Source organism: Doryrhamphus excisus, linkage group LG4 (assembly GCF_037039965.1).
Source record: "Doryrhamphus excisus strain RoL-2023G ecotype Guam linkage group LG4, RoL_Dexc_Guam_v1.1, whole genome shotgun sequence".
Taxonomy (NCBI): domain Eukaryota; kingdom Metazoa; phylum Chordata; class Actinopteri; order Syngnathiformes; family Syngnathidae; genus Doryrhamphus; species Doryrhamphus excisus.
Window position 1 is genome coordinate 4,935,040 of NC_136360.1, and position 20,971 is coordinate 4,956,010.

General features: G+C 38.1%; 1 protein-coding gene across 1 annotated transcript in view; it reads left to right on the forward strand.

Moving 5' to 3' along the window:
* LOC131129795 (BMP/retinoic acid-inducible neural-specific protein 3-like) overlaps positions 1-20,971 on the forward strand; it is a 45,313-nt gene that overhangs the window by 7,564 nt on the left and 16,778 nt on the right. The window contains exons 2-4 of the mRNA XM_058073662.2: positions 7,477-7,828; positions 15,322-15,512; positions 18,836-19,026. Coding sequence (XP_057929645.2) covers positions 7,614-7,828; positions 15,322-15,512; positions 18,836-19,026 — 597 coding nt within the window. The 5' untranslated portion in view covers positions 7,477-7,613. The remainder of the gene's footprint in view (positions 1-7,476; positions 7,829-15,321; positions 15,513-18,835; positions 19,027-20,971) is intronic.

The window sequence follows — 20,971 nt, forward strand, 5'->3', positions numbered from 1 at the left end:
GAACTGGAGGTTGACACAGGTGTGTATTTTCACTCCTGTCCTGTCCCACTCCCACAGAAAATAAAGTCTTGTCCCACTCCCAGAAAGATGACTCCAACGCGCTCCTGTACCGCTTCCATATTTTTTCTCTTTTAGTCTTGGGTGTGTTGCATTTGATTTGGTCTTCTCATTCTTTCTGTGCTGCGGTTGTTTTTCCTAAAGATATGGTAACAGGAACAGGTCATCTGTGGTAATATAAGGATGCATTGCATTGCCTTAATTCAAACAAAAAAAACCTTCACAAAAGGGCACAAAACATAAATAATGCATGGACTATTCTTTTTTTGGAGGTCAGTTACATTAAAAAAAAACAAAAAAAATCAGTGCATGGGTCACGCCATCTCTACCCATGTTGAAAAAACCCAAATATAACATGAAGTTGCATTTATTTATGAACTTATTTAACTTTTTTTTCAACAAGAAGAACATGGACAGAGAACATTGCAAAACTGTTAATTGAATGGCAAAGCTGCAGAGAGCACTGCCATATTTGCCACATTTCCACTTAGTGTGCTCATTTGTTATTAAATACATGTGTTTGAATAAGACACTTAGATACTAAGATACTAAGATTGGAAGCAAATATTCTCTGGTGAACTACTCAAGATCAGCTGGTGTGCTACCTGTCGGAGCTTGCCAGTCTAAAGCTGTACATACTACAGTGCTTATGTTGCACAGCTTCGACAGACGACTAATGTTTTGAAGACAAGCCATAAGTATTATAATGATAAGAGAACGAGATTGTTAAGTGACACTTTAAAAAGTAAGTTGTTATGATGATTGTAGCTTGCCTGTGACACAAATGAAACGAGTTAGCTAAATGCTGCCAGCCAGGCATGTAAACAAAAAAGCCAGAAAGTGGAATGAGATTGAAACGTGAGCGATCACATGCACTGGCATGGATAGGCTTAGTATGTGACAAGCTGTCATCAATTTACTACACATTTTATGGGCTATTCATTCTCCCGATAATAAAAAGCAAAGTGAAAATAAACATCATACGTATTGCAGACCTTGTGTATCTGGTCACACATGAGGGAAGTGCCAGGAAGGCAGACAGGCGATTCTGGTGCCTGCTTATCAAAACGAAGCGCAGTGAAACATTTTTTAGGACATTTTTAATCATTTTCAAACTAATTGTGGTCAATATTTGCATAAATAATAAGCTATATATGTATCTGTATTTGGGATGTTCCGACCAGGATTTTATGCTGCCAATACCGATAATCCATACCGATCACATACTGTGTATGCAGTGTAAATACTTAAATGCACTACTGTCTATATTAGGGGTCACCAAGGTTTTTTCTTGTGAGAGCTACTTTTAGAAAACTGAAAATTTTTTAGACATTTATTTTCGTAGCTTATTTCAAGCCAAACAAAGCCAGTATGCTTGTTTTACCAGAACATTAACAAAATTTTGGTATCCACAACTCACCTTTTGTATACATTTATTTCTAGTCTTCTCACATTATTAATTGAAAGCCTGAATGATAAGCAGGTGTCCGCTGTCTTCTGAAGCGCAGATGCAGCCGACTCTATCTTCTGAGCCCGGACAAGAGGAAGTATCAATGTGATATCAGTGTGCACAAGCGCGGCGCCAACGCTCACTCGTCACGTGACACACTCATGGCGCGTCACACATCTTCCGGAGTCTGACGCAGCCTTGCACACAAAGTTTCTCCTGCACTAAAAGTGATACATATTGTCTACATGCTCCCAAATCTGTACTGAGGCGGCACTAATGCGCAAATTCTGTCTACACTCGCAAGTAAACCGGGTTGGAACCGGGGCTTTATATCTGATGCTTGACAGAGCAAGTATCGGCAGATGACGATACCCTCTTTTTTGTACTGATATCGGCCAATACACGCCACCACGATAAATTGCATGTAGCGGAAACCCTGCACATGACTGAAAATTTTACCTAACACTAACTTCTACAATAATTTATTCTACGGGCAATTTCTATAATGGTTAGCACATTTGAATCACACTTAGCTTTGCTATTATGACCAATGATGGATTGCGTTCTAACACTGGCAAGCTGACCAAGACCTACCTATCAAGTAATCTAGGTCCACTAGGGTTTTGGATGAGAGTGTTCATACTTGACCAAACAAACCACAAATACAGCAGCGTTCATTTGAAATGACCCAAATGTGAACACATCATTACATATTGAGTGCATAATGTGTACATTGTGTGCTGTTAGAAGGTCATCATTTATTTTGGAATTCTGAGCGTTTAAAACAAATCCCATATGGTTCTCCAAAATATTTAAGCTTGAGGTCTTAATTTCTTGCAGGTATATCCCTGATATGGGAGGAAAACACAAACACACGCTCACACACCATTTAGGAAGGCCACAGCTCTACCTTGGCATCCTACAAAAAGAGCAACAGCTGTTTAGAGACTGAATGTTTTGATTTGTCCTGGTCTCCAATGAACGGCTGTGCCAACTCTTAAGAAAGATTAGGCCTGGGAGTTCCCACATCTCATCAAGTGCACTGTGTCCTTTAAAAGGTGACAGTCAAACTCCAACAGTGCAGTAGGCCACCAAAATCTTTGGAGGCAACATGGCGATTGATTTCGGAAGTGCTGCATTTCATCCCCAAAACAATTAGACATTTTAAAACGGTAGATAAATCACTGGATTGGTTGGTATTTGTGATATAAATATTACCATATTTAGGCCTTAAATTTTCTCAAAAATCGACAAGGCGCCTACAATCCGTTGCGCCTTGTGTGTACTGAGTTCAAAAATCTGTAAAAATGTTGTTACGGTACTTCGGGAAGCGCTCCGCTCCATTTGAGTGTTAGACCATATCCCGCTGACACAGGGACATAATGCTAAGCTGGCAGTGTTAAACCAATCAAAGAGCAGGAAGTACAGTATGTACGCTTAACGTCTTGACACACCTCTGGGGCTGCAAGGGGCTGCAACACTGCAAAACAACATTTAACAAAAAATACTGCCATACTGTCGACATTACTCCTACTCTGTGCTATTATTAACATGTTAGCATATGGTGATCACATGAGCTTTATCAGGGCACTGCTTGATAGAAGTGCTGGGGAGCAGTCTGGAATTGACTGTTTGTATTTGAGTGCCAATATCAGAGATTGTAGATGAATGCTGATATAATCCAGTACTGATATTGGCTTGGTACACCCCTAACCCCTTTGTTTGTAAACAAATACTGGTACGGTTTGGACCATTGCTAAAATCACCAAATAAGCAACATAAAATAAGTTGAATTAAATATATGCACTACTTTATAAAATACAAACACACCATATCTGCATGAATAAGCATGATCCGCTGATCAGTGTCATTTGCAAAATTACTTTCTTCACTGCTGGTATACAAGTGACATATTAGTTTTCAGCACAAATGTGTTGAACAGATTATGGTTCCCTGCTTTACTGACTGCTTTACTGAAGAACGATTTTATACCACGTGCCAAGGCTGAAGCCATCAAGTACACTGGCACAAACTGTCAAATTCAGAACCATTACAGGAATATCCAAAAGGCACAAAAAGTTGAGTCCAGCTTTCAATTTATAGTATAACTGAAATGTGTTTGTCAAGAGGATGATACAACTTATTACCATCCATTACTTCTGAATTGATGGATGTAGAATCTACAATGCCACACTTCTTCCACCATTATTGGCTTTTTCTGTGTATGCATGTTCTCATTACATTCTTATGTAAGAAAATCAGCTTCTTTCCTCATTCGTACCCTACACAAAATTTTATGTAGATGGTCTCACGGAAACAAAGAGAGAGTTAATTTCTGAAGACATTCCAAACAGCCCTGGGTTAGTTCTTTGCCACACTGCGAAAAATCATACTTGAATGAATTCACTAGAGCTCGGTGCCTGCTTGTGACTTATTGAAATTGAAAATGTCTTCCCATTGTATCACACGTTTTTTGATTTGTTGTTTTTGGACTATGTGAGCGCTTCTCAAGCGGGGATATTTCAGATATTATTTGATGAAAAGCATGCTGCATGTAATTTAAATTATGACACATTGTGTCCCTGTAAACTGGGAATGCTGTGTATCTTGTATCATTCAGGCATCTGACAACAAAGGCTCAGCGGATGGCTTTGTTGGACGATAATGTGATTATGAATCTGGCATGGACCTGTCTGAGAATGATGAATGTTTGCAGACAGGACTGCCATAGCAAGTGTGTACAAAAAACATGCAGAATATGAGTCAAAAGGAGGATTTAGAGATATTCCAGAATCCAGAGGGTGGTTTGACGAAGGATAAACAGAAGAAACAAAGTCAAAGGTGTTTGCAGGGAAGGAAAAGACAGCAAGTGAACAATACAGAGCAAAGAGACGAATGTTTACCCTCCACAATCTTCTGCATCAGCTTTTTGGACAGTTGCCTGCTAGATTATAGGATCAGAGAGTCCTTTTATTATGACTCCTGTGTTCTGTTCATTAACATGCTACACCCAGGGCACTGAGCTGGGTTACTCTTGACATTACATGTACCCCTTTTCACCTGTAACATATAGGCGGTAGTCAGGATGCATGCCAATACTTGTTTACACATACATCTCCTTCCATAATTAACAGTTAATAGCAAAGTGACACCCCCCCCCCACTGGCTGTCCAGATCAGATAGAAAAGGGCCATGCTTGCGCTAAGAAAAAGTGTGGCTCATGAAATGCACAAGACCGAGATATATGTTTTGCCTTTTTATAAGTGAATTAACGACTGAATGCTGTCAAAATGAGAACGGGAATTGCTAAAGGATGTCTGCACAGATTAGCACCACTGGCACTAAGAAAGGGAGTGAAATATATATATATATATATTTAATTCATGTTTTTCTTTCTATTCATTTTAATGCTAGTAGTGTTGCTGTGACAAATTGTATTACTTGGATGTAAGGACATTGCTTATTACACAAGTGTAAACAGCAGTGAACCCTTGAGGCGAAAGCAATGAAAAAAAGATACAGTATATCAAATTTTACACTGAAGCAAAAACCAAATTAGTTCCAACTTTAATCATTCATCTGCATTGGCAAGCTCATCAAAATGCTATCATTCTCAGTTGTTTGCTGCCTGCTTTTGAAAGAACAAAATTAAAGATTTAATTTACATAAATTATGACTCCAGAACTGACATGAACATAGTTGCTCCAAAGACTTTACCGATAGAAGAGTTTATAGCAACCTCATGGTACTTTAAAAAAATGTTAATACGTTCATGGTGATGCAAGGGCCATATGCTTAAATTTTAAATTCATTTTTGTTATTATTGTCTTGTTATGTTTAAGGAAGCTTCCGATGGTCTTTCTGCCGTTCTCCATAGTTGACAGAGGACTTTAATAGATATGAAGAAAAAAAGACTGAAAATAATCCATCAAGTCAAAAAACAACATGCTCACTCTCTTGACAGTACATCCATGCACATAATAAAAAACAAGTCAAAAGAATAGTCAGTTAACTAATGAAATGAGTCATGTAAAAATTTACATCAAATGACGTCTATTGTTGTCTTTTAAATCATGTGTTTTTGTTATTTCATTGAAGTAAAGACCTCTTCAGATGTTTGAGGTGTCACTAATACAAAAAATGTGGACACCAGTCACCGTTCTGCTTGAATTTGCTACTCTGCAGAAAAAAACACATTTTCTGTTTTATGGTCAAAATCGTGTGTTTCCGCTGAAACCACCCTATGTTCTACTGCTGATTTATAAACACCCCAGAAGGCTAGAAATCTCTTTTTTCTGATGAAATAAGAGGGTACAAAGTTTTTTTTTTTCCATACTTTCAATATTTATGTAGTCCTAAAAGTCAATATTATGTGGGTCCTGAAAGTTCCACTAAAATGCACCAAAACTGGCAGTAAAAAACTCCTGGCTGGCAGTGAATGAGTTAATAATGGTGCCAGATTCAGACCCAAGACAACACAATTTAACTGTACCCAACAAAAAAATCACTGCACTTTAACGATTATACTCTGTCTGTACAAAATAACACCTTAAAGAAGCATAATACAGTCAAAAGTGATCATTTTAACTACAGCAGAGCATGCCCGGAAATGCGTTATGTTCCTATTGCACAGCTTCGCATCTGTCAAAGTATGATGTGTTTGTGTGATATAAAATACTATATTTTTCTGGACATTGAGGGACTGATGATCTTTCTCTTCGATTTGGATTTTCAGAATGTACAGTTGTCAAACAGGAATGAATGAACGCAAAAAATATATATAAACATAAAAACACATTGAACATGTGCATTTTGTCCCAACCTGAAAATGCGACCACAAAGGTGCATTATTTTGTATGTTGCAATCCCTGCACTGCATGTGTGGGGAACCGTGACAGGTGTGTGAAGGTGTGTAGGCTGCTTACTTATCTATTCGTCAGAGCAAATGAGACATTTTCTCAAAATCTGACCATATTAACTATTCTTTCTTTAGCCTAGATTACTGGGGTATGTCTTGTCATGTTGGGAAATTCAAACGAGCGTCGCTGTGTGCGTGTGTATGTGGGTGTGTGCGCAATGATAATGTACATGAGTGTGCTGCATTCACCAATTATGTTGGTTAAAAGGACAAGGAGGTTGTAAGGTTTGTCATACTTTCAATAGGCACAAATAAATAGTGTTAAAATATCAGGATAAATAATATGAAATATATTAGCTGTAAATAATATAAGCTGTCAGTTGGATTTAATTTGACACCCCTGTTCTACATTAATGCAAAATACCCTTAGTACTTGATTGTTCCTAATTTTACACAAGATGGCAAAAGTACATACAATGTTTAAGCTGTCTTTGCTTAAGTAAACAGTAAACCGAGCCCAAAAGGTCAAACTTTTAAATGCTTTTCCTCACAGCTAATCGATGAATACCACACTGGACAGTACTGGCTAAACCATTACTTAACTCAGTTTTATCTTCTCTCCGAACCTCAGCTGTTCTGTGGTATTTCCTTGATGCCTTTGGTGTTATTTTTGAAGGGTAATGACATTTGGAGTGCATGTGTAACGGTCAAATGCTTGAGTTAGCTTGACAGATTTTCATCTGAATACTTCAGTATAATGGGGCTCAGCCCCTCCTTCAGTACAACTTGCAATTTACGGCGCAATGTGTCAGGGAAGGAAAAATAGCTAAAAGGTTGGAGTAGCTGGTGGAAACAAATGAGAGACACGAGTCCAACTGGCAGGCGGTGTGAAACAATGCACAAATTTAACTTCACACTTGACCATGTCTTTTTCACCTTCGGATAATCTTTGACAACATTGAATAAGTCTGCCATACTCTAAACCATTTATGGAATATTCTATACAATTCAGTAGATACATCCTGTTGACTTGAGGCTATGAAAGTTAGATATAATCACAACATCTCTGTCTGAATGCTTTTAACTTTACCTCTATATGCTTTTCTTTCAGGTGCCTGGGGGGCTTTAAAGTGATGCAGGTCTTTCTGCAATCCAAGTGGAGGAGACATCTTGCAACAAGTGGTTTTGGTCTTTGAATAGCCCCCCCTGCCAGCAGCACCCCCATCTAGTACTTGCTCCTAATCTCTGATGGCTCTATGGCCCATCTTCACCCTCGGCCTTCTTTGCTGGGAGTGTTTAAGGCCTGTGGAAGCAGTTGCTGCCGCAACTCTGCCAAATGACAAACCCAGGGGCCCCTTGGACTGGCTCCTGTCTGACAAGGGGCCCTTCCACCACTCACCAGAGTACATTGACTTTGCAGACAAAAACAGACAAGGCTTCTCTACCAGATACAAGATATACAGGCGAGTCACACTAACACTAATAATTTGCAACTGCAGTCAAACCTCGATTCCTCAGATCAAAAGGAACATATTGTCATTTCGGAACTACATTAGTTGGCTCTCTTGACAAGCGAGAGGAAATGATCAATACTTCTTTCATGTCATCAACATCGAAGACACTGCCAGCAGTCAATTAGCTTTGATTGGCATCAAGGCTGGATGTAGGAAATAGTTCTCCTGAATAAGAAGCAAGAAACATCTCTGTAGCTCATCAGTTTTGGATTTAGCATTTGTTTGTGATAAAAAAAAAATGGTATAAATTAATCAATACATTTTGGGTGGAAAGTCTTCTCTACCTATATTGCATTGCAGTTTATATAGTTAAAGATGATAATGACATTATTATAAGTCAGTAACCATGACAAGGTTCTTTTAGGCCATATTAAAATGATATTCTAGTGAATTGTTGTTGAAAGAAGTGCTGTTAAGTGTCAAAGAAGAGGAGGAAAAAAAGAAACTATATGAAGCTACTTTCAACACATGCAGTGATCCAGACAACTACCTCACATGGTGTCCAAAAAAACACAAGTCAACAAAAATGTGAAAAACAATTCAACCTAAGCACTGCACTTTCTGGGAAGTAATAAAGGAGGGACGTTCACATAGTCTTCAATAGACAATATTGTCTACTTCATAGTTCATATTGAATATCACACATCCTTTATTCATGTACATTCTAGGTGTCTTATTCTGTTAAAAAAAGCCCTGTAAAATTATATTTCGTTTTGATGGTCTGATCTTTAAAGTGCTCCTGAAAAAAGGGACACAAGGCATATTGCATATTGACAGAGATAAAATAAGACAAATAACTCCAGGCGGAATGCGTAAAAGAAAAATCGTAAACTAGTTAACTGATTAATTTGGTTAACTCAATGCAGCCCGCGAGTCAATAAGTTTGCCCTTGAGTTGTGGAATCCTATAGAGCATCTACACCCACACAGAAACCTTTCTAGATCTTCCATAATCTGCACATATTCCAGCTGTATTTCATTGGATTTCCAAAACAGTCTGTTTTATTCTGTTTAATTTCACCCATTGCCCGCCTCTAGGCACACCCACTCCGTTGTGATTGGTCCCACTCCTAGGTGCTTGGTGGGCAGGCCGATAGCTTGTACCATCACCGATGGTGATAACCATCACCGAATTGAAAACTTGTGGAGGCAAGCTATGACTAAAGTGTGTCCTGTAGCTTTACATAGTTTTGCGATATCTTGCTCTTGCAAAAATTCATCACCTTTGGGGACTATGTACAAAGTGACAGTTGAAGCACAAGTTGAGCACAGGCTTTGCAGGCCCATTAAATCTAGCAACCAAAGTGATACTATTGTTCAGGGAAAAAAGTAAAACTGCCACTTCATTAAAATAAAAAATTCTGATTGTTACAATTAGTTATGCGCTGTCAAAGACATAGTGAACTATGTTAAAACTGTCAGGGTATTGTTATAATAGCCATATACTTATTTTCTGTGCCAACAACATGAAGTACATATGAAACCGCAACACACAATATACTTTTTTTTAAATACAGCATACAGTGGGGAATATATGCCATGTTATTATTAGCTCTTGTCAAACTGAAAAGCTTTACCACTGTCACAATATGATTACTTCTAGTTAGAGGCATGTTACTATCTGATGACTCTGTTTTCCGAAGCCTGAGAGAATCACCTTATGAAATGGCCAACTCAAATGTGTGTTTTGTATGGGAGAAAATAGGGTGATATGTCAAATTAGTGACGACTGTACCAAGAATCATATCCGTCACTATATGGAAGGATGGCACCCAGAATTCTGGAAATAGAAAGACACGGTCCCACATAACTACAGTGTGTCTCAGCTGACAGATGTTTTATGGCCTTGTTGATGGGGTGCCACATTAGGGCTGTTTAATATTTCCTTCCCTGGCAAAAGGTAGTTGTCCACTGAAGCTGAGCAGCATGGGCGGCAAGATTAATAGTCTTATCATGTGGGCATGTGATTAGAGAGCTCTTAGTACTTATTACTCCACATTATCACAGAATCCCTTGAGAGGATTCTGTCAGCTGCACGGTTGTGTTTGAGGCCCTCAAGATTACCACAATGTGGCATTGATTAATAGTGATGATATTACAAGGAAAAATGAACCTAAAACGTAAATAGCCTGTGAATCTTTCTTAATTAAATTCACTAGCATTCTGTCCCACTCAATTTCAGAGACCATTCTGGCAAAAATGAGGGGATGGGGCTGTGAAAACATTGTGTTATTCTGTTTTAGCAAATGTGAGTGGTGAGAAGAAACGTGTGGGTGATTTTGGGAGCTCTCACCCAGAGATGGTTCATAAAAAATTCAACAAGTTATTTTATCAAAAGAGAGTGGGACACACTGTGGTGTAATATCCTGGCGCTCAGTCTTCAAACCATGCTCGTATTGTAAAATAGAGGACCTTATGCTTCTAAATGGAGCATTTTGACTTCACTTAAAGATTTGAATGAATTTGTTATAACCTGTGATTGAATAACACTCAAACACAGTTTTTTACATTTGCAATTTAATTTTAATAACAGTACCAGGAGGACGGTAGCGTGCATTTTCACCCTTTTCCTTATTAAATTAAGGAAATATTTTGCCCATCACCCACAATCCCTATGTGAGACAAGAACGCAGGTCTTTCCCTTGTCTGTGTGTTCTAGATGGCCGCCCCATGCTGGTAGAATGAGCATAATTAGGATACACCTATTCCACTTATAAACCTCCCTAAAAGTCAGAAAGCCCTTGTCAGGCGGCTTTTGCAAAAGCTTGGACAGCAGTTAAAGCAGATATCCTAGCCCAAGCATCCACAATCCATTCACATATGGTGGTGTAACTCGTCCGGCGCTGCCTCCGTGTTGACTGTCTTTTATCCATCACTCTTCACTTTGAACACCCTGTTTACACCTATGTCCAGCCGCGGGAATTATTTTGTCAATCCTCCTGGAATGATGGCAAGCTCCAAATTAATTTGCTTCACTTGGTTTTTACACAGTAAAAGAGTACCGTTAGTACACCTACCGGAGGCGTGACGTTAAACGTACCTGCTGTACATATTACGTAATGTTCTCTGATTGATTTATCGCTGCGAGCATACATATTACGTCCCTGTGTCAATGGAGTATGGTCCGACAGTCAATCAAGCGGAGCGCTGACCAAAAGCACAAAATTTTTACAGATTTTGGAACTCAGTGCACACATAAGGCGCGTCGGATTATAAGGCCAGTCAATTTTTGAGAAATTGACAGGCTTATAGTGTAAAAGCACAAAAACACAAAACGTTCAATTAATAATAATGAAAAAAAAAAACATTATCAGAACTTCACACGCACACATACTCTTTATTTTGTGTATAATGTGCTGATTTGACCCAATTATGAGACAATTATGATATAATTTAAAAGATAAAGGAAATTAACCAACACATATAAGTTCCAATGATGCAAACATTTGTCATTTATGTAAGCAAATAGACACACAACTGCAAACAGGCAGTATGTAATTTTAAGTGACTCTTGGTTAATTGTACCATAAATATTCATGCACTTACATAAATAAATGGTGTGTATAATAAATACATATGTGAAAGTGGCCACACAATACATATCACATTTTTATTTTGCATCTTGCTTTGTACTTCATATGAAGGGCAGTCAAGAAGTAGAGCAGAACAGGTAAAGGTTGCAGAGAACAAATTACTGGATGGTGGACAGAACAAATGTGTCAGACTGTTCAGTTGAACGGTGACATAAATTCTAGTATTAGTTTTTTTCTTAAGTACAGCCCATGAGACATTCCTACTAATTAAGTTGTTACTCTATCAAAATAGCAGCTCACTGCTAGATATAATAGCTCTTCAAGTACAATGAGCATTAGCACATTAGTTAAACCACAGGGGAGCATGCAGGTGCTCTGAAACGGGGTTAGGTGAGTATATTACAGCTGACTCCTCCGGTGCTGCTTCTCAAGTCTATGAATATTTTTATTGATGTTCTCGGTCGTTTGTACTCTGAATTTTTCCTCAGAGGTTTGAGCAAACACTATTGAGCTAATTCTTAAACATGTCTCCTCCTTACTTCAAGTAACCATGTACAGATATGGTATTTTATTTAAGAGCAGAAAATGATTTCCATGATTGAAGTTTAAAGATTTAAGATTAAGATAAAACATACATACAGCTTTCAATCTGTAATTATTTCTGCATTTTGTCTTACTGAAGGCAACTTGTCTGATGGTGTATCGCTCATCTGTGATAAAACAATTAAAAGCTAGTAGGCATCTTTAGAATTACGGAGAAAGTAATTGGATGGATACTCTGCAAGTACAGTATAGGCCAGTCAGAAAATCATATAATTATATGTATGACTATGGATGCAATAATAGTCCACATGTCCAGGATAGAGGTGGCAGATAAGCAGACCATTCAGAAGAGGGAACCTGACAGACAGGGAACAAGCAAGGGGCAGGCACAAAATGATATCAGAAGCAGGAGGTTTTTGCATTTCACAGGGCAAGGAGGAGGGAGATCAGTCATTTATTATTATTACATCATCATCACATAACACAAAAACGGTATGCATGACATTTCTGTCTCAAAAATGCCCCCAGTGTTTCAATTGTTTGGAATTATTTGCCAACTTTGCCAACGATTCCTTTCTCTATTCCAATGGGCATAAATGATCTCAACACATGTGCAATGCAATGTGTGTGGTGACGTCATTCACCATTGCAGCCAGCAAGACATATGGTGTTTGAATGTTTGGTAACATTTAAGGAGAAAGGGTGACAACATGATAAATTGCAATACTTTTGAAGTGGATGTTCCATCAAATGGAGGAAATGTTACCAATGTGCAGAAACATTTGCACACACAGCATGCAATAACGAATGAATGTCATGTTTTCGATCCGTGTGTGCAGGTGTCCTCCACCTCGCCTGAGAGAGTGTTCTCCACAGTTGGAGACACCATAGGTTGAGAAAGCAGATATGCTTATTTTTCAGCAAATAATTGACAATTCTTCATAGTTGATAGTTGCAGAATTGCACAGTGCACAGTTCCATTGGAGTTGTTTTGATTGTATTCGTCACCTGTTTTTTTTAGTGCCCAGCTCATGTAGAATTGGAGAATTTATATTTTAAATGTTGAACATGTTACTGGACATTCTTGTGTAATTGCCATAAAATAATTGTGTTTTGTTGAAACATAATTTTTTTTTTTTTTTTTTTTTTTCAAAATCTCCTGGCAACCCATCAGTGAGCCCTCGGCTGTGGGCCTCTCATGTCCTCACTATTGGTTTTGTAAGGTCATGTTACTTCATTTCCACACAAAAATCAATAAGAGAATTGAATAGAATAAATAGCAAATGGTTAAGCAGAATCAAAAATGGAATAGTCTTTGTTTTAATATTCTCAATTCCGTTCCTGTATTGGTTTAATTGTTCTCAAGTTCTTAATCGGTAATAGAAAAGGAAACCCATGACCTTGGATTAAATGTATCAAATTGAACAAGTTGTACTGAACAACTTTGCTGGTGACACCAAAAGTAGAAAGGGATCAAAGTGATGTTGGTGCAATGAAAGTGATAATAATGACTTAGCTGTTTGTAAATCAGCTTTGGTAAAACCCATTTAATTTCCCTTTCTACCTTCAGGACAAACCATTTGGCCTATTGGTGCTATGAGATAAGACAGTGCTAGCTTATCAAAGTCAATGATAACTGTAGAAAACGGACGACAGTGGGGATTTGGGGATTTGTGAATTCTCTTTCTATACCTGTTCTCTCTCCTCTCACACTCTTCTGTTCACGCCCTCTCGGCGTATTCGTCTTGTTGCACAGGACGTGCTGTGGCTTTGAATAGTGCTTTCACGCTGCAGTGTGTAACTCAAGAGACACAGTGTCCCTTTTGAAGAGGTCATTTTATGTTGTACGGCATGAAACCTGGGAAAGATCAATCACGTCACTAGACATATGTGAGCAAGATATTACTCTAAGACTGATTACACTATTAGAAAAAAGGTCAACATGTAGCATATATTCATTTACTATTACTACTGTATGGACGTACGTATATGTACAGCTACAAATATGTTTATCATTGCTTAGGGATTACTCAGTATCATCTTCTACAAAATTATTAATTTCTGAAAATTTAAGTGACAGATTGGTAGATTTCCCCTATTACCCTTGCACTTTAATTTCTGTGCACTGTTTTATACCCTATTGGATTTACAATTTCTTTCATTTTAACATATGGGTGGTTGAGTTTTCTTCATCACTCCTGGTTTAATGTGAGCTACACCCTTTCAAAAGGCCACACTTGTACCATCGATCATCACTAGCCAAGGCACAGCATCCTGTTACTGATTACAATTGAGTAACAGGATTAGAGTAGAGACAAAGTATCAGTTTACAGAACTACATTTTACACTTTTGATTGTGTTATTTCCCACCAAAAAATGAAGTAAAAATTATCAAATATTACCCTGCAATTATAACAGTGTGTAGTGCAGTGCATTGTTCAGAATTCTGTACATAAGGCATTTTAAAGTGATCATAACCATCTACTGTGACTGCATATGTATTGTTTCTACTGAAGACAAACTAACACAAATTCAATGATTCCAGAGTATGCAAAATTACATAAAGCAATCCAATACTGTCCAATGTCTGAGCTATCATCATAAGAACATTGCATTTTACAGTTTAAGGCCATAAATCAAGTGTCATAAATTTGTAATGTATGTCCAAACCATTGTTACGGATTCCATCAACATAACTTGGAAAAATAACAACAGAAATCCCAACCAATACACAATTCTGCATTTGAAGTTTGTAAATCAGTAATAGAGTATGTTGGCCAGATGTGGCACCACAGTAAAATTTACTGTCCAAGCCTGGAAATACAAAAATAAACATATTTATTTGTCATGGGCAGAAAACAGTGTTTCCTGTCACTGCAAAATACACTCTCAATATAACCAGTGTGCAATGTCTTGTGTTCATGTACAGTAGGTCTGCCATTACGGGGCTATAGGGAAACATCTGTCAGCTTTGTATTAGGACAACACATTTGTCTCGTGGCATATGACATTTCATACAATTCAGATTTGTGTTTTTTTCCATGTTGTAATCCCCCCTTTTTAGCAGTGTCACAATAGATTATGCTCTTTTTGTCACACTTTTCTCATCATTAATGTCACTTACTGAGCAAATAATTTAGTGATAAAGTACCATTGTATAGAAGGGATGCAAATGCTAATTTGCTTCATTATACTACTTTAATGACACCAACTCTTACATTTCAGGACACTGGCCTTTTCTGCATTCATTCACTATAAAACCTTGGCTAGTACTTCAATGAAGTGAGAAGTCAAGCTAATGTTTGCTTCTCAAAAATCTGTTCGATCAATACTGTGAAATTTGATGTCGATTTGTGTTTATGTTCAGGGAGTTTGGGAGATGGAAGGTAAACAATTTGGCTGCGGAAAGAAGAGATTTCTCAGAGTCTCCATTACCTTTAACATCGGAGTTCATCAGGAATATTCGACTCCTCGGCCGCAGGCCCACCAACCAGATGATCACTGACAACCTGATTAGGAAGTATGGTACTCACTTCCTGTTATCAGCTACACTTGGAGGTAAACATATGTTGAAAAATGTTTATCTTTTGCAGTAATGAAATTTCTTCCATGGTATACAGTATAGGTGGTTGTTGAGTTACAAACTAATTCTGTTCCTATGATGCATTGTTTTAGTAAGTCGTAAATCACACCTAAATTAACACAAAGTGCTCATGACATCAAAAATGTTTGAAAACAGCAATACAAATTAAACGTATTCACTTAATAAAACATTTTTGTGATACAACTGTGAACCATAGTTATAAAAGAGTGCCAGACTTTGTGAATGTGTGCGGATGCTCCACGATGCTTCCGTCTGCTGTCATGACAGAGAGGCGTGTTTGCTCTGGTACGCATACATTAATCACACAAAAAAGATTAATTTAATCATTCATTCATTTTCTATTGCTTATCCTCACGAGGGTTGTGGGGGGTGCTGGAGCCTATCCCAGCTGTCTTTGGGCAAGAGGAGGGGTACACCCTGGACTGGTCACCAGCCAATCACAGGGCACATATAGACAAACAACCATTCACACTCACATTCACATTCACACTCATTGTTGCAGTTGATGGACAATTTGGAGTCATCAATTAACCTAGCATGTTTTTGGAATGTGGGTGGAAACTGGAGTCCCCAGAGAAAACCCATGCATGCACGGGGATAACATGCAAACTCCACACAGAGATGCCCAAGCAGAGAATTGAAGCCAGGTCTTCCCTATCTCCTGACATCATGCAAACCACTCGGCCACATCACCATACTGATGCTGTGTTGCGATAAATTAATACGTTATTAATACATTGTTCCCACATACATGTATACATTAGTTTGTCAACATTTACAGAATGACTGGCACTACATCAGTTTAAAAAGCCAGAGCAGAACAGTTCATTGAGAATATGATATAACACACATAAAAAAATCAACCACAACTGGTTTGTTTTTTGACTGGCAGCGATTGACACTTCAACATCTCTGCAAAGACTACAAGATACAAGACAAGTGATAGCGGTCCCTGTTCAGCTGAGCTTTAAATTTGTCATGAAAACACATATTAATCCGTAAAATATATCTAATAGAAAAAAAATCCGATTTACTCAGTGCCACCTTGGTGCAATTCGCCACAAACTTCATATATTGTGCTTTCACTCGCAAATCCCGGTCTGAGTCGAGGAAAGATAGTCCAGACAGCTGATGGTAGAAGCATCCTCCGGTAATACACATTCAGTCCCAAACTTTCCTTTATCTGAGGCACATGATGTGCCGGATATATACAGAAGACGCACCATTCACGCAGTAGAATGAAATGTAAACAAGCTAACTTTATCTGCTCAAGTGCTCCAGCATAGCCTGCCATACAATGAACGAATACAGACAATCAACAAGATGAAAGCAATGTATGCAAATGATAGCTTGCATTATCTTCCCGATCATGGTAGTGACAAATATATATACTTATAAATATACTACAAACAACTGTTTGCACTGTTGCTCTTGGGACCTGCAGCTGCTTTAAAAGGGCTCCAAGTGACTTTCCTGACTTGTTCAAGTCAATGATTCGCTTTTTCAGGTCCGTAATCACTCACAAGAAGTTAAGAGGCCATGCTATGAAAGTTATTTTTGTACACAACTTTCTAAGACATCAACATTACTACTTCATGTTGCTGTATGTATATTTCTGACCCAGCAGATTTGGTCACCTTTTCTGTTAACCTATGATAAAGTCATAAAAGAACCACATTTCATGAATGTTGTTTGTGCCAAAGAAGTATCTGTTCCAATCACTTTATCAGAGAAAAATGAGAGTTGTAGGAATAACTGGAAACTCAAGAGAGCCTTGACATTATGTTCTTTAAAAGTGTATGTAAACTTTTGACCACGACTGTAGTTCCGAGAGGGAGGGTTCCTAAGGTCATATCACTTCCTCCTTCTTCTCCAGTCTTTGACAGGGTTGTTTTTCAGTGGCAAAAATGTTTTTAAAAGGGTCAACACAGGAAATATGCCTACTGTTATTTTTGCTGTGCAAAATAACAAGATTTGTGTTTTGGTGTCATGACCACTTTAAGTCACTCATGCTGTACACAGAACGCACGAATGACATCAACTGTCGTAATAAAAACACTAAATAAAAATATTGATTGAAACAATAACACTGCTTTTTAAACGTTAAGGTTATGCAAATGAGCAAACACCTTCGGCCAATATCGGTGGGAGTTTCTCCTCTTTCTTAGCTTTTTATGATGTTCATTTTCACTTTCATGGTTATTACTTTTCTTTGGCACATTGCCACCAGAGGAGCCTGCTTAATGCTTATAAGATATTGTCAAGTGCAAAAACTTAAATAAGCTTATAATAATAATAATATAACAATAAGTTGTTTTTGCTCAGCCCAGGTGTGGGCACATACCGTATTCTTCCGTCATGTGCTAGTTCGAGAGTGAGTCTGGTATTTCTGGACTATATTTACATTTTTCATTAATTTATGGGCATACGTTCGTAACAACAAAACTTTAGAGCACGAAACCTCGTAAAACAAGGGCTACCTTTTTGCTGAATGTCTATGTGGGGCTTACCAAACCCCAAATCTTTGCCATATTGTTTTTGCTCATTTTTTTCTGGACTTGCAGTTGAAAATGCAAAAGAAGCTCAGGAAGCTTTTGCAAAGTAGAAACACTTGTCAATTATTTTAGACCTCACTCTTGGCTTGAACATGGTTACCATTGTTCGTCACTGCATATGTAATGCAACTACTAGCCGCCTGAGCTCTCTGGCCCTCAGCCAATACATAGTGGTATGATAGGAAAGTGAGGAGTTTGTATTGGATTGCTGCCAGATATACAGTATGTCTGCATGCTGCTCAGTGGATAGTATCTGCATTCCAAAAACAGATGGACACATTAAATTAATAAATGAATTGTGATATTAAGTAGGTGCCCTTCAACGATAGAGTCAGAATTGTGGGGGGAGGAAGAAAAACGGAAGCATTAACACAGCATTATGATGTGGACACTGCATTATAATGTGAAACATGATGTGCAGGGGCTTGAGGGCACACAAAGTAAAGAGAATACTGCAGGTACTGCATTCTGAGATCAATGGCTATCCAAGTCCGTGACATAGGGAGAAATATGCTGTACTTATCCAGGCTTTTTTCAATTTTTTGTCATTACTGGCTACTCTTCTGCTTTTATCTAGTATTTATGTTCATGTATCTGCCTTCACTGGAATTCAGTAGATGGTGGTTATTAAAGTTATATTGAATGTTATAATGAAGGAGTTTAAAGAAAACAACAGCAACTAAAGTGTTTACCAATTTACATTTGTTTTTCTTTTTGTCCAGGAGAAGAAGCCTTGACAATATTTGTTGACAAGCGAAAACTCAGCAAAAAAGGAGAGGTGAGCGATTACTCAAGTAATTCATCCACTGTCACTCTTGAGGCTCTACACCAGCTGGCTGCCTCGTACTTCATCGACAGGGAGAGCACCCTGCGAAAACTGCATCATGTCCAGATCGCCTCAACTGCCATCAAGGTAAGACTATTTTACTCCGGACACAAGCAATAATTACGGGGCTGTGATTTATTAAGAAAGTCAGCATACGTTCATCACACAAACACATTTGGCCAAGCTCTGACCTTGTGGAGCTGCGTCTTTAGAGTTTTCATTTCATGTTTCATGACGATTGATCAATATTTGACACAATGCCACTCCCATACAACCTCAAAAAGGTCAACAATTCAGATGGTCCCATTTGTCCAGTATGACAACATTCAAATTTGGTAATAATAGAGTGAATTCCAGAGGAAGAGCTCATTCAGGTACAAGTCCTGGGAATCTTAAAATGTCTAAAAATTTCTACTTCAAACTAATATCACCCTCATTCTGTGCACATTTGGCATGGGTTCTTGAGATGTTTTTTTAGGTCTTCTCATGCGAGACATGCCTAACACACATATTGTTTTGAACTGTAAAGGAGGTGACACTAGTGAAACCATTTTTTATTAGTTTTGAGAAACCTACCGTATTATTCAGGTTTGGAATCTTACTTGCTGTAAAAGGTTTGGGGGAGATCTGATCATGATCTTATGACCTTCTTTGCCACAATACTCCATAGCTTTGCCTTTACAGTTTGTTTTACATTAATAGAGCCATTGCAGATGCCCTCTTGAAATTGCTTCTTTTATTTTTATATATTTTTTTTTAGTCTTAGTCCAAATGAATGGCCAAATGCTTGACTAAATACCTTGTGGGTGAGGATGAAGACACTCGTTGATATGTCAGTTTTGTTTAGTCACAACCCCACAGTGGTGACAGGAAATGAAAAACAAAAAAATTACAGATGGCATACAAAAACCGTGTTCTCCTGGGGGGGAATTAATGGATGTGTGCAAAATCCATACTAGATAATACACTCAACAAAAATATAAATGCAACAAACACTTGTTTTTGCTCACATTTTTCAAGAGCTGAACTCAACGATTTGTACACAACAGGCTTATCTCTCTCAAATATTGTTCAGAAGTATGTGTTAGTGAACATTCATAATTTATCCAGGGAACAGGTGTGCCTTAGGTTGGCCACAATAAAAGGCCACTCGGAAATTTGGAGCTTAACTGTACGGAGGGATATCCACTATGATCACCATTTGCATCAAACGTGGATGAATACCACAACAATGGGCCCAACATACCTTGTCATGATATACGTATGTGTGCATTCAACATGCAATCAATAAAATACACCTATGTGAGGCCCATGTGGGGGTGGGCAGCCATATGTTATGGGCAACAAACACAGGTGTATTTTCTTGATGGTATTTTCAATGCACACAGATACTGTGATAAGATCCTGTGGCTGATTGTTCTGACATTCCTCTACGACCCTCAGCTTACTGTGCAGCGTGGTAATGCACGACCCCATGTTCTGCAATACATGGCCCCAAGGATCTGTACACAATTCCTCAAAAACATCCCAGTTTTTGGCATACTCAACAGACATGTCACCCATTTAGTCTTTAAAAATATAAATGAAAAACAAAAATAAAAGGGCCTCAGGATTCCCTTCATATATGCACTCATCTCATTTTGCATAGCATTTCTGACACTTTAGGATGCTTTTTTCAAAACACTTTAAGCATTTAGCAAACATTTCATAAATGTTTTGTCGTCATTCAAGTTCGGTGTGAAAGCTAACCATATAAATATAATGTTGACAGTTTTTGAAGACAAAATATGTCCTCACTATTCTTTTTTTTTATTGTTGGTTTAATTACCACGTGCCTAAATCACATAACGCTATTAAGTCCATGAGCCCAGGATTTTGAAAATATTTAAACATGATTACAGCGTGTCATTCCACCCCTTGGAAGTGTTGATTTAAAATCGCACGCTTCTTTAAAAAAATAGCATATTGAACATATTACTGAAGTTGAAAAAATGTGGTTGTATTGTCATATTAGCCAATCCTCACCAATGTG